Raw genomic sequence first — 17890 nt, forward strand, 5'->3', positions numbered from 1 at the left:
CCACCAGTAGGAGGCGGCAGGCGACCGTTTAATTAGCGAGTCATTGAGTCATTCGTTCAAATGATTCGTTCAAACAACTGAATCATTCGAGAATGAGACAGATGTTTATGAATTGGTCATTGAATCTTTGACTCAGTCAATTCGTTCAAAACGCTGAATCATTCAGTAATGAAACACGGTTAAGTGTTGCTGTGAGATGCGTTACGGTTCTGCTGTGATCTTTGTTTGGAACTATTTTCATGGTTGAAACAGAACAAAAACAGTCAATATTGTCTCTAAAATGTAAGTGACTTAATTTGAACTGTTTATTGAACTGTTGTATGAAAGCAACGTCACATTTTCAGTCGTGATGGTATTCAGGATTTTGATGAACTGCTGAACTGTATCATATGTTAAAATATTAAAACACATTTTGAATTTTGGCACTGGCAGTATGTTGTTAACTGAGTTTAAACTGAGTTTAGCCTACATTTGTTTGGATTTCTCATCGAGAGGCTGCACAAGCCTCAACAGCGCAACCTTGTTACCGTCAGTAATACATTTATTATCCAATATCGATCGCAACTTACAATAAATATAATACAATCAGAATCATTCTCTCATTTTAGTGATTCCCTAGTTATTTTTTTGTTATTGACGTTTAATCAGGCTACTTGTCCGGTCGGGCAAGTAAAATTCTCTTTTACTTGTCCCTTCAAAAAATCCACTTGTCCCGGACAAGCGTTAATGTCGAGCCCTGATAAGTTCCCACCCTCCCTGCAAATCGCCATCCAAAGTCACAAGAGACTGCGTTAAACTACCACATGTCTCAAAAGAACATAACATTACAATAATAATGAACAAACAACTTAGAGAGTCTGTACCTGACTGCTGCCGATTCATTACGGTGTTGATACGGTTGACAGTGAAAAGCATAATTCCGAGTCGGAGGACGTGAACAGCTCCGGTTAGACCGTCACAGGTTTTATATCTCTTAATTATGATAGTTATGGCGTGAACACATAAGCTTGTTGTTTTGGAGGAACTGTAAATGGTGGCTGCTGTTTGTTTGCGGTGCTCCTCTGTCTGTACGCGCTGATGACGTAATGTCTGTGCGAGCAGGGTGCACAAATAAATTTAGATCGTTTAACAGTGATTTCTATCAGGATGTGAGGAGACTTTCAACCAGTATAACAAAAAACACTTCTGTAGAGCAGAGGCCGGCAGCCCACAGCCAGATTATTTTGATCGCGGCTGGTTCTGAAATAAATCCGTCATGACAGAAGAAGAAGAAGAAGTGATTGTGAAGTCTTCGTCTGAAGAAGTGATTGTGAACTGTTCCTTAGTTCGTCTTTAGTGATTTTGCCTTCAAAATAAAAGTACGAGAACGTTTTTGCAGCAATGTTTTATTTTGAGATTAATTGAGAGCTTTTCATTTGAAAAGTTCTGAAAGACATTCAAAAGAGTCTGTGGATCGCTAGACACACCTCTAAAATAGCCGTCAAGAAATGTCTAATCTTATATTCTTTGCGAACGGCAACAACTTCATTGCAGATAAGACACACCGGCTTTGCATTTACAGAACTAGATAGGATGAACGGTTGTCTTTCCATTCTTCTTTGTATGCCCTATTTTCGCTGTCAACTCTCCAGACTCTTTACCATTTTCTCTCACCAGCTAGCTCACTCGACGTAATAGCCTACCTCCAGCACGCAAACCATTTTTTAAAAATTCCATTTAGTAGCCTACGTGAGGATCCCAAGGAATAATTCTAAGTGTAAAAGTAGACTATGTCAAATAGGGCTGGGTAAAAAATATCGATTTCTCGATTTTAATCGATTCTCATTTTTACGAAATGATATCGATTCTTAAATCCCAATAATCGATTAGTCATCCTGTTTTCAGTTGATGAATTAATGGAACATTGTTGCGTGCATCCCATCCAATAAATCTCAATAATCTTTGTGCTTTGTTATTGATATGAAACAAAGTCTCAGATTTCAAATTACGTCCATTTTCTTACGAAATTCAAAAACATAATTACCATTTTGGCGCTGTGGCCTGAGATCGCTCTGACGCAGCTCAGCTCTAGAGAAGCAGCAGCGCGGAGCGCACATGACCTTCTCTTCCGCCTTAATAATACCAGTTACAGCGCGAAATAAACATGAATGGGGCCATCCTTAAAAATATTTTGGTTTGCAGTAACAGCAAAAAAAAAGAAAAAAAGGGTCGGTAGGTAGGTCTTTATTTTTTTATATATATAAAAAATAATATAAAAAAGTATATTTTTTTAATAATAAAAAAAAAAATCGGGGTGGGGGGGGGTCTTGAGAGAACATTTTTCACCGATGTCTAGGGGCTGTTTACACCAGGCCACTTTGCGTTTTCTCAGATCGGATTGCAATCTGATTGATCAAAACGATTCAATTATTTACACCTGGTTACATAGATGTGTGTTGTTGTTTTTTTGCGGATATAACCGATCTTCAATTCCCGCTATATGCAGATTTAATGCAGTGCACCGAAAGCAACAGTTATTATTTTATTGGTCAACAGCTAAAATTTCTGAATCAAAGCCCGCAATAAGAGAAAGCGGAAACAGCCCTGGTAAGATCATTTCGTTTCTTTACATTTAATAAAGATGATCGTGTGTTAAGCGTCTGCGACTTACTTTCACTTTGATTTGCGATAGCACGTTGATGCTTAGCTTCTCATCTGCGGCGATGCGTGTTGCAGTAGCGTCGTCATTACTGACTAAAACATGACATGTAGCCTATATAACACGCTTTCACATGTTTATTTTTTAATAAACCATATTCAACAACATATAAAAATGAAATAATCTTTAGAGTAAAGCCGCAGCCATCATTACCAAGCGCGAACCATTGACAGTGAATGAAACGGAGCGATCTTAGCCTGCAGGCCGTAGTGTGACATGCGTAAACCTGGTGTAAACATAATGACGCGCCACGAGTTTTTATTTAAAAGAAAGAACGTAGCTTATGTTTGTATGTATGTCTAAGCAATTTATATTCACAATACTTAATAACTAATATTATTTTATTGCATTTGTATTAGTTGTTTGAAGAGTTAAAAAAAAATTGGTCGGTCTTAACGCAAGTTTACAACCGGCAAGTCGGTCGGACTAAAAGGGGAAATAAATAAATAATTGGGTCGGTACTAAATTGACAGGGTCGGTCGGGTTACGGCAAACAAGAATATTTTTAAGGATGGCCTGAGCATCTGAAAGTGTGTTAAAAGGTAGAGTACAACTTATCGAAGTCCGTATCATGTCACATGGAATCGCTCAATCAGTGTTTCAACCGTGGAAAGACGTTAGTAAACAATGTCATGTAACGTCACATTTACCTCAGAAAAAACATATCCCATAAACAGTTAGTCAGCTAGAAAAATTTTAAAAAGGAGAATTTTGTTAAATATATGCACCATATTACATATTCATTATATTTTTTAATGTTCTTCAATATTTAATGCATGTTTGAATAAATCTGGATTGTTTTTATGACAGCCACCATTTCAATTTGTATATAATTTCAAATAACTTTATTATTATTAAAATAAAAGTGTTTGTATACAAATCAGTTCATTTTTACCTTCAATATTATAGTAGGCTGATGAAGCCTATAGGCTACAACTGACTCCCATAGTTTACAATATTTTTTCCCCTTTTTTTCCAGTTTTCCTTGAGAAAATTTGCAGTGTATTGTACCTGATATCCAAAATAATCAATATTGAATCGAATCGAATCGTAATCGAAATCGAATCGCAAGCTTGTGAATCGAAATCGAATCGAATTGTGAAATCTGTGTCAATACCCAGCCCTAATGTCAAATAATTACAATAAGTTAGGCTCCATAGAGTAATTTATTATTCACAATATGGAAAAAGGAAATAAAAGAGTTTGTTAACAGCATGACTCAAACATGCCATTAATGGGCTTATTCACATCCTCTTTTTTTGTTATTTTTATCCATTCACAATGTGTTGCAAGATGCCGCAATATATCGGGATTCGGGAGACATGTGGGTCAGACATGATTTTGACCACTTCATTAAGTTTTGTTTTGTAGAAAGCATTTCTTTAAAGTGAATTTCGTTGTGTATAAATTGTATCTATATAAACAATTTATAATTTAATTTTAATCATTATTTCATCAACAAATTGCCTGCATTCAATAAATAAACAGATATAGCAGACAATGTAATCAAGACATGGAGGCGCCGGCGCGACTACATTGCACATGAACTGGAGCTTGTTTCATAAATTAACCAAAACTCAGCATATAAGATGCCTCACAGACACGAGAAATATAGATATAAATATAGAAATTAGAAATGTCTAATTTTAAACAAAACAATTCAAAACGAAAAAGAAACCGACTAGGCTACTCTCTGCTTATGTAATCCGTATTAAATGTGCATCTCTCTATAGGCACGTTCACTGCTGCGGTCACTATTGCAGCCGACACTGACACAGAAAACTAGTTTATTAATAAACAATTAAAATATCCCCTCTCCTTGCTATACTTGAAACATTCATAATCATTACTTTTGCCGGTTCTTTGTGACAGCTTTTAGGTGTGTTATTGGCAGCGTCACCCTCCGGTTACATTAATGTAGGGCCCTATAATTTCCGCGATCACGGAAACGCGGACGGAATCGCGGAATTGGCAAATTAACGCGGAATCTAGTGTCAACGCGGAATTTCGCGGAATTTTACATATTTGTAATAAAATTCTGTTTTTGTGTGGGAGAAAAACGTATGTCTGAGGAAAATCACATATTACTGAAAGAACGAGCAGAGAGAGAGGCCCGGTCGCGCGCGCGCGTCTTAAAACTGTCTTGCTCTCTCTCCTCACTCCCTCGCGCTTATTAATCAAAATCAATTGAGAATTGACACAATGGTAAAAGATCAGAAGAACGAAGTTTCACATGGAGCATTCGGATATTATTTTCCTGAATTAGGCTACCGCTGGGTGTGAATTGTACAAAAAAAACCTTTTTTACCTTGCCTTCTCTGAAAAGCGTTCCGCCCATTCAGCTGACATAAAAAACACTTTCAATAAACTAAACCTAACCAATGATGAAATGTTTTCTGTGTTGACAAATCTTGTGCGATGTCCTAACTGCCAGGATAATCACACAACACGTACAAGTCTGCTAATGAATGATACGTCCGATTCGCGAACTAATGACTCCTTTGAACCGATTCACTTTAATGAATGGTTAAAGGTGCCGTAGAATGGATTATTTTATTATTTTATAATGTTTCCTGGGGTGCCCTTATAATGTTAGTATGTTTATTAGATCAAAATTTGTTATAATTTAGAAATAAAAGGCATATTTCCTAGCCTGATTTCATACCCTGATCTGGACACTCTGTTTGAAGGGTCTGCTGTGAGACTTCAGTGTAAACGCCCACTGCTGTGATTGGCTGACATGCTTGCATATGAAATATCTGGCATTACATGTAGAGCTATCTGGAAAACATTTACTATTACAACGATTATACGTTTTTACTATTACAGCTATCGGGATTAACGAATCATGATAAGTTTTTTAAGTATTTAGATCTATTCCAGCATTGAGCAGATGACAGCCTGTTGATCGCGTGAATGAAGATCTTATCACTGCAACGCGATTTACTGATGCATAAACAGTGTTGAACGACTTTGAGAGAAAGATTATCTGTCTGGACTTGAACAATTACACATCAGAAATTCACATAACCCACTGGTTCTCCAGAGGCTCGGATGAAGGAGCTAAACAAATATTTTTGTGTTCATTTGTAGTTACATCCAAACACTGAACAACTGCCATGCTTCGTTCGCTCGTCTGCAAGCCACGATGTCTCTCGAGGAAAAAACAATATCGCGCTGGATCTAGATAACACAGTGTAAATTATCGTTAATAAAATCACTACTTACCGCTTGCGGGAATATAACGTTAGTTGAAATTGCCCCCTTCGTCCGTTTGAGACGCCGAGAGAAGCCTGGCTGCTTGATATTGTTCCAGGTTAGAAAAACAGTCCGCGGTGAAATGGGCAGAGCAACTAACAACTTCGAATTAAACTGTAGCGGTATCCGATTATAGATAGATTATAGATAGATCTGCCATTTTCTCTATGATCCTCGCTTGTTTCTTCACCTGCAGAACTTCCGATGATTCGGCTGTGCAGTTTCGCCTGGCACTGAGCATGGGCTGGCTTATGCAAATATTTAGAGGCGTACATATTAATGATCCCAACTGTTGCGTCACAGTTGGTGTTATGTGGAGATTCGCTTGTTTTTCAGGGGTGTTTTTCAAAAACGAGATTTAAATAAGAAAGAGAAAACTATGGTGTTTGAGACTCACTGTATGTCATGTCCATGTACTGAACTCTTGTTATTTAACTATGCCAAGATAAATTCAATTTCACATTCTAGGGCACCTTTAAAACAACTGATCTGTCCAACACTGAATCGGTTCGGTAATAAAATCGGTAACACTTTACAATAAGGTTCCATTTATTAAACTCTAGTTAACTAGATCAGTTAACATTAACTATTAATAAACTGCACTTCTACAGCATTTATTAATCTTTATTAATGTTAATTTCACCATTTAGTAGCCTACATTATTTTATTTAACATTAGTTAGCTTAATGTACTGTGTGAAGTAACATAATAAAAATACAAGGTTAGGGTTAACTAAGATTAACAAAGATTAATAAATACAGTAACAAATGTATTGCTCGTGGTTCATGTTAGTTAAAAGTATAAATTAAAACGGAAAAAACGGAATTTGCATAAATTAAAACGGAAGAAACGGAATTTGGGAAAAAATAAAACGGATTTTATAGGGCCCTATTAATGCATCACCACAGCATCAGCACCAAAAAAATGGGGATTTTTTAGACAATCGCACAGCACAACCTTTTTGATATTCTATAATTAAATCAACTAGGCTAATCAAAAATCGTGACTTATCACTACTGCTTTATTAATTTATCCAGAGTAAAAAAAAAAAAATTAATGAATGAAAAATGATTGCCAATAATTAGAGGGAAAATGAATACAACATTGTATTGTATAGTACACCCATTGACTTCCATAGTATATTTTTTTCCTACTATGGAAGTCAATGGGACCCAGAAACTGCCTGGTTACTGATATTCTTCTAAATATCTTCCTTTCTGTTCAGCAGAAGAAAGAAATTCATACAGGTTTGAAACAACATGAGGGTGAGTATATGATGACAGAATTTGCATTTTAAAGTGAACTACTCCTTTAAGTTTAATAAAACTCAAACAGTCAGAATATTACATTTTACCAAATAAAAACGTTTTTTAACAGATGTTACTGTTTTTGTTAATGAACATAAATTTAACATAGTAAATCTGCATCCTAACTCAAGCTAATACTACTGTCAATTCACTGTCAAATATGCGTTGAGACAAAACATGTAATTAATATTGCAGCCTGCACTGCAAACTGTGCTGAAGATACGTGCCATCAAAGTCAGGCAACACAAACCTGTTTCAAGACTTGAAACAATATCCCCCATTAGCACATGCAGAAACTAAGAAATTCATTTTCCAATAAAATGTATTTTAAGAAAAAATGACAAATGTTTAAATATTCTACCTCAGATTTGTCAAATGTTCACCTGTTTGGCAAGTTTTTGTTAAGATATGTTCTGACAATAAAGAGTAGGCTAGTTTAAAACCGCAATTAACGCTCTGGTTTCAACAACTTTCACTTAGGAGCAAAAATCTGCCTTTAAACTTGAAAGAAATAAAGATTTGACATTTATCATGATAATTATCGATATCAACTGATATAAAACAATTATCGTGATACATTTTTTTTTGGCCATATCGCCCAGCCCTACATGAAAAAAAAAATACTGTCATATACCGTGAAACCGGTTTAATTTGGAAAAATACCGTGATATAATTTTTTTGGTCATACCGCCCAGCACTACTCTTGAATGAATCACTTTAATAATCATTAATCTATCAATTTATACAGTGAAAACTATGTAGTGCTATATTACATTTGATTCCTTTAGATTATTTTTATTTTTTGTACCCTAGGTAGGTCATATTACTCATCTGAACAGTAATGTTATACAGACCTTCCTGTAATTCAATAACTGTATTTAATATACGTTTTATTATTGTAGGCCTATTTATTTGAGCATTAGTTTGTACTTTTTTCTTATTGTATCGTATGTACATAAAACACAAATTGCCTGCACACTGACACTGCATTTACAGATGTTTTATATTAGTTTTGTTTTTAAACACTGATGTTTCTTTTGCTAAAGATGTTTATTTTACATTTCAGAATATAAAATAATGTTAGGCTAATTATGCTCTTTAATTTGTTCCCATTTACATTTTTTTTTATAACAAAAAGAAACGATAATTGTTTACCCATCCATATTAATGCATTTAATGAAGACAAGGACTAAAATCTCCCCAAAAAAACATTATGAATGACAATCAAATTAGAAATTAAGAAATGTATTTTACAATCAAGAATAAAATCATCGATTCACTGTTCACTTCACTCACCGGTTCAACAAGTTGACGACCTAACCGATTTGCTATTCCGACACATATGAACGATTCGTTTAAGATTTGGACAACGCTACTCGCGTATTACTACGAGCAATCACTTAAAATTAAGAGAAAAAAAATATTTTTTTAAAAATGCATTTAATAAGATCATTAAACACACAAAAAATGCCACCACAACTACAAATGATCCGAAGTGAAATAGTAGGCCGCGCTTTTAACCGTGGGCAACCACAAATCGGCTTATTAACATAAACCCTAGAATTAACACTCACACCCCCACTATTTATTTCCAATTTACTTTTTCTAGTCAGTTTTAGTTTCTTTGCGGATAGTTTCAGAGCTAAGTGAGCTAACTTACATTCCGACACCGGCAAAGTCAGGATTACACAACATATTACACTAGTCTAGTGTTCGTTAAGCGGCCTTCTTCAAAACACATCTTTGTGTATATCTCCACACAGGTTTCATGTCTGCTTCTTTACACACCGAGCCAGAACTAGAAAGTAACAAATGAAGAAAGCAGGTGAAACGTAAATAGTGTGTGTTGTACGTCAACCTGCTTGTTGTGCACGCGCGAGCAGACCCATGCAGTAGTGAGCACACGTGCTATCGGCACTAGTCACAAAGACTCGCGCGCAACTGCGCAAACAACCCGCATTCCTGAGTGTTACAATAACCTCTGTGGGTATCAGCTGTGCATTTTATGTATATTGTTTATTAGCAACGATGTCAAGAGTACTTGCTATTATAAAGCCACACCAGCACAAGTGTGAGCATGCTAGTGCAACCTAGCAGCTCTTTCCCTCCTCAGCGGACAGATAAAACCCTCCTCAAGCTCAACATACCCGTCAGAAGATCTCTTCTTGCTCGACGAATAATCATCGCCTAAATCCAACCGATGCCGTTTTGACATCTTGTAATATAAAGATTAATAAGGTAAAAGAGGAAAGAGTTTGTCGGTTACTCCACCGCAGCCGCTGCTCTCTCTCTCTCTATCACACACATACATACATACGGCTAAAAGACAAGATGGCGACCGGAAGTACTTACCTCATCATTATTGTTTCAAGTGCACTGAGGATAAACACACCATCCGCCTATGTTTATGCCTTTTATTCATTGCAGTTCTCAGTGTATTTTGGCCAAATATTAAAAGAGAAGTATGCTAAATTATGTACTTTGTGGATGATCTTCATGAAGGACCCGGAGGATATTATATCTAGCGCCAAATAAGACGACCGCCCCCTCTCAGAGCTGCAGTTCCTGCTTTCACCGGACGGGGCTCTGCAGAGTTTGTGTCCTTGGATTTTCTTCACTCACCCTAGCTATCTGTAGAACTTTACATATAAATTACATAATTTACATTAAAAAAGCAGCCAATTATTTTATTTTCATACAATATAGGCCTACATGAATCTACACGTGTTTTTATTTATTTATTAGAAGTGTCACTATAAAATATCTTTAGCAAACGTGAAAGAAAACTTTGATTACTTTTGTGAAAAAGAAGTAGGCTACTAAGGAGCGGACTGTCTGAATGTATTGTTTCTTAAAAAAAAAAGGTATACTTGCAGATAATATTACATTAATGAAATAAAAGGCTACTTAAGTGAGCAGTAGGACTACTGTCATGACTGTTTCTTACTTTCAAAAACTTTTAATGTCATTTTAAATCATTGTCTTTTGTCATGCTTTAAATAATTACATTTATTTTGATATGTTGATGTGTTGACTTTATGTTGTTACATTTAAAGTTAATATATTTCAAATGTAGTCTACTATATTGCAACTTCACCATACACATATTTAAATACATGACATACAATGTTCAATAGAAATTACATTATATTTTACAAGTATATTTTATTTTATTTTAATTTTTTTCTCCATTCTGTCACTTGACAGAGTTTGGATTCATTGCCACTGTCGCCTCTGGCCTGCTTAGTTGGGGACACTTTATATTCAACAATATTATTGATCTGACTGTACTGACGCTGTTGTGTGAGAATTGAACTGAGCTGGACGATTACATCATTTTATTGCAGAACTGCTTTATAGAACAAATTTAATAACCAATGATCTTTACAAAGGACCTGAATCAACACTGATCTGACTTCAGTGAACAACAGTCAAAATGCATAATTGTCCTGCCATCACTGTAAAGCTGCTTGAAAAAAAATCTGTACTGCATGTATAAAGCGCTATATAAATAAAGGTGACTTGACTAGTGCACATTCAGTATACAAAAGCACACTTCTTTTTTTTAAAAGGAAATTTTCGATGTGATGGCAATTCTGTCATTATTTATTCAAACTAATGTTGTCCCAAACCTGTTTTTTTGTTTGGTTTGTTTGTTTGTTTGTTTTCTGTGGTACACAGAGGAAGAAGTTTGGTGCAATGTTACCTTTGTGCAGAAGACAGTTACAGATTTGCGTGTGTTGAGTATGTCTGATGAAATGTTACCAGATGGAACATAGATGTATAAAAATACATCATATTTATATAATGTTTAGTCAAAAGGTCATTTTATATCCAATATTCGTATATCCCTAAAAACTGTATTGGCGTCCCTTGATAGAATCTTAAATCGAGTCTCTGAATTTAAGGAGCTCTCGTACATCTCCTTTACAGACTATGATAATTTACTGCAATGAATCAGCTAGTGCAGAAGACAATCATTGCCACCGACACAGGTAATTACACAACCAAGGCATGGCTAACAAGCTACATAATAGCAACTGGATCATTGGTCGTGACTAGGAATTGATGGTGATGGGAAAAACAAAGTTAACGTTAACAAGACTTTGCACTGCTCTCTGTATAAATCTGAAAATACAGGGCATTTTTACTTCCGCTTTCAAAGACAATTAAATAACATTCCAATTGCATGTGAAATTGTCAGGTTTGGGACATCAGCATCTATAGAAATGGTTTCTTGAAAAAGAAAAACTGTCAGCTATTCACTTATGTCAGATGAATATCTGCTATGAGAAGTGGTGTCAAGCATGGGACCTCACATTGAATTGTACACTAGCTAAGAATTAATGAGTCACCAAATGAAGAGAAGAGGAATCAATAGCAGTACTTCTTTTAATAAACACAAAACAATGGCGATAATCTACACTGGAGAACACATTGTGCAATGCAGAACAAAGAACTGAATAAACTGAGTGCTATATATATACAGGCAAACAAAGGGAGCTAAATGAAACACAGGTGAACTTAATTAGTGACTAATAGACTATCATGGTTAACTTGTAGCTCCACGTGAGCTCCTAAAAAAGCAGCCAAAAGTGTGATTGCAAAGGAACATTCTCTTATCCCCAGTTCAGGACTGCACAGAGATTAAGCATTGTAGTATTTTTGCGACTGCAATATTCAGGCTCCACACGGATTGAGGACAACTTTTCAGTTATATGGTAATGTACCTTTGATGTTTTTGGCATGTGTTTTTTCTCTCCATTATGGTAAATATTGACTTTATTTAGTACAACAAAAAAAGCTCAAGTTTAATCAAAAATATAAATATTTGTATTTTATTTAACTGCCCTTGTGAAAAGTATGTACACTTTAGCGTGCTGCAAGAATTAATATTATGGAAATGATACTTGTACATGTACAATATACATGTGTACAAGTATGTGTAATGTTTTGCATGTTTATGCGTTTAAATGTGTGTTGTAGTTTAAATGTATATTAAATGCAGTTAGCTGAAACGGGTCAAACAAAGGACAAATCTTTGTGTAATTTCAAAATTACTTATTTATCTTTTGAAAGTGTGCTGTTGAATGTACTGATGTGTACTTTGCATTTATGGTCAAATTAATCATACCTTAATATCATTTCTACTTAAACTTGTATATCATGTATTTTTATGTGATTTTTATTTTATTTTATATTTGGCTTTTTATTTCATCAGTGTTATGTTTTCTGCAAGATTAAGTACATTCAATACAAAGAAGCTCACTACTTTTTCACAAGTGTATAGCAATTCAAAAATAAATACAATTTCTTTTATATGGTTTTCCCTTGCAAACTAACCTAGTTGTGCTATTTTACCTATTGTAACTTCCACTCTCAAAGCTCCCTGCAACAAAGCTTTGACCTTTTATTCTATTAATACTTAAACCAAACGGCGTGATTTCACTGAATCCACTCTTCATTGTAGGCTTTAAAGATCAACATGGAGAAAATCATCCTATATTCCCTCTGATATTGCTGGTGCTGCATATACAAGGAGGAGAGTTCTCCAAAAATCAAGTTTGTTTGCCTGCCGAAGCTCCACAGCCGGAAGTTGTGGAGTTTGACAACACAATCTATGCCACTTGTGAAGTAACTCCTAGCCCCAATTTGCCACGTAACCAGCCAAAGATCTTTGGGCAAATCCTCTTCAAGCAGCTCTTCCCCAATGGAGATTTAGAAGTGAAAATCAACCTCCGTGGTTTGCCTGCCATCGATCATCAAGAGCGTGCCATGCACATCCATCAGTATGGAGACCTCAGTCAAGGCAGCATCACTGTTGGTCCTCATTATAATCCAAACGGCGTTGACCACCCTCATCATCCTGGAGACCTGGGCAACTTTGCTTCCGAGCAAGGAGTTATAAGGCAGTTCCTGAAGCTTCCAGACGCCAAGCTCTTTGGGCCTTATTCCATTCTGGGACGTGCGGTGGTGGTTCATGAGAAGGAGGATGATCTGGGAATGGGTTCAGATGAGGAGAGTAAACTCAGTGGGAATGCTGGACAGAGAATTGCTTGCGGTGTGATTGGTATTACTACTCCAAGTCTGTGGCAGAAGACTGAAGTGCCCCCCAAGAAAAGATGTGGAGGAGGGAGCTGAGAGTCGGATATGGTGGAAGGGCAGACTCAAATAGGATAATCATGATTTTTCCTTGTGTATTCTTTGTAGGTGTCCTACATTAAAGTATATTTCATAACCTGAACATTCCCATGTTTTGTTTTGTTTTTGGTCTTTTCAGAGGCTTTTTGGCCATAGCTTCTAATAGTAAATGCACCCTTAAAAATAAATGTAGGGTGAATGCAGGTAAAGTGGGCCGCTTGGTTTGAATACTGTGCTCCGTGGGTTAACACTTTAAGAGCATGACAATGGCCTTTAATTAAAGATATCTTTTTAGATAAGATTTCTTTAAATGATAAAATGGTTTTGGTTGATGCAATATGACACTGAAGGGTGTGGCTACATCTCAAGGGAGGACACCCTTATTGTTGAAGGTAGACATAACCTCTGACATAAGATTTTATTTTCTAAATTATAAGGTTTCTTGCTAAATGTAAACAAATGGGTATATTATTCTGACAGTTTGTTCCTACAGTCAACAAGGAATCAAAATGCAAAAATGATTTTAAAATGTGTTGGTTTTCTTGTACGGTGTTTAAAGCTACAATATGTAAGATTTTTGTAATAAAATAACCAAAAATCACTTGCAAAGTGTGATTATATTTCCTGCAGTTGTGTACTTGCAGTATCCAAAAAGTTCCCAAAGATTTTTTTTAATTTAAGAGAAATTCCAATTTTAAAGGTCCCGTTGCATGCGATTCCATGTTTCAAACTTTAGTTAGTGTGTAATGTTGCTGTTAGAGCATAAATAATATCTGTAAAATTATAAAGCTCAAAGTTCAATGCCAAGCGAGATATTTTATTTAACAGAAGTTGACTACAAAAAACGGCTCGATTGGACTACACCCCTCTACATCCTGCATTAGTGACATCACCAGAACCGTTTCTTGACTAACCTCCGCCCACAGGAAAGCACCCTCAACTCTACTGGCTACTTGCGCACTTCTTATAACTTAGCCTACTGTGTTTACTCAGCTCTTACGGTGATTTTCTGAAGTAAAACTGACGCTTCATCTTTTGTGTGGTGTACAATAAACTTTATTAAACTCATCAGTAAGTTACATGTTTGATCATCATTCAGACAGCAGACTTGTAGGCTATTAATAAATAATGGATACATAGCCTACAAGCAGATGACAAATAAGTTATAATAACCGTAATTAAACTACTAAACCATACCTGTTTCATCTCTATACAGCACTCTGACTCTGTAAGCATTATTGTCCGACTCGAAATGAACGCCGTTACAGAGAGTTTCTGATATTATCATCATTCCGTGAGATGAATTTTTCCTGACAGACTGAGCGCGAGCTCATGAAGCTCCGCCCCCTGTGTCGTCCAGCAGCACCTCATTTGCATTTAAAGGGGACACACTGAAACGGCTCGTTTTTCTGAGCCCCAAAAAATGTCAATTTAAACATGCTGTAAAAAATGATCTGTTGGGTATTTTGAGCTCAAACTTCACATACACACTCTGGGGACATCAGAGACTTATTTTACATCTTGTGAAAAGGGGCATAGAACGGGACCTTTAAATAATGGCTTGTCCGTGTTCACCTGCCCCCTGTCAATGACGTAATATCTGCGTTATCCCTGGGGCACGTTCAAGTTCAAAACGGTGCGCAACGTTTTGCTACGGTTTCCGGGTTGAACGTCATGTTTCCTGGAAACGGCGTGCACCGGGGTTTGAGATACGTTTTCTCTTGTTTGGTGGGTGTGTCAGAACTGCAGTCCAATCAGCAGCAACATGTATATAAAGCACGCGGTATTAAAGTGAACTCGCACAATGGGTTCAAGGAAAGTAATTTACAAATGTGTTCGATGCAGCTCGGTATACGCAACAACTGAGGATATTAGAAGACATGTTTGTCGTAAGTTTTATTGTAAAAATATAGGATATCAACATAATGATGTATTTTTAGCTTCATTGCAAGTGTATTAAATTTGGTATAGAAATAAACAATGGTAATTAAGTGTTTTTCCTAAAAATGAGAAAGAAAATACAGGGTAATCAGAACGTGTGTTCAACGCATCACCGTTTCTGTTTAAAAAACGTTGTGCAACGTTTTGTCTGGGCTGAACGCAGCCCTGGTTTCCGCTCATACTGCCATAGTAACCAAGGTGACAGATGTTGACAACTGCATTACGTCTAGCGGCACCCACATGGAGTTGTTTCGTTCAAACGTTATGGACCATAGCAAGCAGACTTTGGGACAAAAGGAGAACTAAAATGAGGATCAATATCGGTGTGGTGTTTTGGAGATGCCGAGAGCTCCACGTCCGTGACAAACTTTGACTTGACAGAGACGTCTTGCATGTATTTTTTTAGACAGGAGAGCAAATGTACATAAAACTAATCTATGTTATATAGCTCAACATGATGAAATGTTAGAATATGATCAGTATGTTATTTTAATGTTCATCTAGCTTACTGCTAGTCTCATACAGACAAACAAATACAGAATAACTTAACTTTCAATACACTCAAATGTAGTTTAGTGTGACAGTGTAGACCAAGTGAAACAGCGCTGCGTTACCTCACAAGTTTAATTCGCCAAATAAACTGACTTGTTACCCCTTTTCCACCAAGGCAGTGCTGGTGCTGGTTCGCAAGAGCCTAGTATCAAATCGGTTCTTTGTTTTTCGACACCCAAAGCACCAGCTCTGAACCAGGAAAAGTGTTTTTTTAAGTAGTGTACTTTGTCTGTGTCCTACATTAAAGCAGTATTTAATACCCTGAAATTCCCTAGATTTATTGCCATTACAAACGCCATTACAAACGCTGCTTTAAATGTCTTTTTCAATGCTTTTGAATGGTTTCCAGGCATCCAGCAATTCATGTTTATGTTTTGGTCTTTTCAGAGTCATTTTGGCCATCAGGGACGTAGCTTTGGTATTCAGGGCCTATGTGCAACTAGTTGCTGTGGGCCCCCTTGAAATCACATTTTGGGGTGGGGGTTTTGGATCTCCCTTGCTTCAAACCACAGGGCGCCCCTAAAGTAGGGATTGACTCTCTTTTGGAGCCTGTCTCTAGAGGACAGTCGAGGAATTGCTGTTTGAGTCACTTCCCTGTTGGTTTCATAATGTTGGTTTCAAGAGAGAGACGGGAAGGTTGCTGCTTGGTTTCAATCGGAAGAATCACCAACAACTGTTTGGTCACTTTATAGTATCAATTGTTTCTAAACTTGTGATATTCATGTTCTTCTTAACCTTGTACATATACATTAATTTTATTTTAGTTTGCCCACTTTAAAATAACGACTTTTCTAATTCTGAATAGGGAAGTCCACATCCCCGCTACATTAAAGGTAGGGTAGGTAGGAATTTTATAAAAAACTTTTTTCCAAATTTGTTTAAACTTTCTATACATATCAATACATAATTAAAATGTAAGTACTCTGAAAAAAAGAGTATAAAAATCGAGTGACTCTAGACCGTTTAATCTGCATTAAACACAGCTCATTATTTCCATTCGGGACGAAACAAAGGATTGGCTTAGGCGACTGTCACTCTCTCGCAACCATGGCAACCACCCTTTTGCCACAGGATCTGCCCACTTGCGCGAACCCGTTTGATTTGAGGAATTCAAGAGGCACGGAACCTAGGAATAGAAAAACAACGACAGAGAAAGAGCAATCAAAATTCACATTACCGGCATATGCAGTTAGCGAAGGCAAACAAGGCAAAAAAAAAGGAAGACAGTACTAGAAAAGGTAATGAAAAAAAAGTCTTTGGATAAACAAAGAAGTAAAATGTGTGTCAATATCCTCGGACCCTAGTTGCACGGCCTCTTGCACGACCTCCTCTGCTTCGCCCTCGACCCCGGACCTGTCCTCGAGCTGATGATGCGGTACTTGTCTCTGGAGTGTAGTCCTCATCAGAGTCAACAATGCTTTCATCATGGAAACTCTTACATGCAGAACACCATATATGTTATGAATCTTACACAAAACTGGTTGCGAGGGCAGGAGAACCTGTCTCTCATATAAGATCTGATCAACCAATAGCAAACCACAAACATCCAACCATCCAGTCAACCCCCTTATGGACAAAATTAAATCCAGCCCTACTTTCTTTTTTTTTTTTTTCAGAAGCCATTTCACTCTGATTTATGTTGCAATATGGAAGCAAAGACTATCACAACTTGTGTTTTATGATGAGTTTAACACACATTTCAAAGTGACAGATACCAGCCACCAGAAGTGACATGACTTCCACTCACTAGTAAATATCTGAAATCCTGAAGTTTTCCTGGCTCGGTTTCATGATTTATGTACTGAACAACCACCGACAGACAAGCTGCCTCAATTCCCAAGGCATAAACAAATCAAACAGAATATAAATAAGGGCATAAAACGCAATGTGCCGTGCGCTTCCTCTTAAAGTCTGTTTGGGACACTGCTCTTGAAGGGAAAACTGCTGAAATAATTGGATGCAATGAATTTCAGAAGAGAGATGCGATGTCTGC

General features: G+C 36.7%; 2 protein-coding genes across 2 annotated transcripts in view; one reads left to right on the forward strand and one right to left on the reverse strand.

Annotated features, from left to right (window-relative positions):
• dhx15 (DEAH (Asp-Glu-Ala-His) box helicase 15) overlaps window positions 1–9606 on the reverse strand; it is a 50128-nt gene extending 40522 nt beyond the window's left edge. The window contains exon 1 of the mRNA XM_081359821.1: window positions 9411–9606. Within this exon, the coding sequence (XP_081215947.1) occupies window positions 9411–9478 (68 nt within the window). The 5' untranslated portion in view covers window positions 9479–9606. The remainder of the gene's footprint in view (window positions 1–9410) is intronic.
• A 3142-nt stretch (window positions 9607–12748) lies between these two features.
• sod3a (superoxide dismutase 3, extracellular a) lies at window positions 12749–13499 on the forward strand (the record flags this gene model as incomplete). The annotated part of the gene is given in 2 exon segments (XM_081349793.1): window positions 12749–12764; window positions 12767–13499. Coding segments are annotated over 2 exon segments (654 nt in total). The 3' UTR covers window positions 13405–13499.
• Between the last annotated feature and the right edge of the window lie 4391 nt (window positions 13500–17890).

Source organism: Scardinius erythrophthalmus, assembly GCF_964197995.2.
Source record: "Scardinius erythrophthalmus genome assembly, chromosome: 2".
Lineage (NCBI taxonomy): Eukaryota > Metazoa > Chordata > Actinopteri > Cypriniformes > Leuciscidae > Scardinius > Scardinius erythrophthalmus.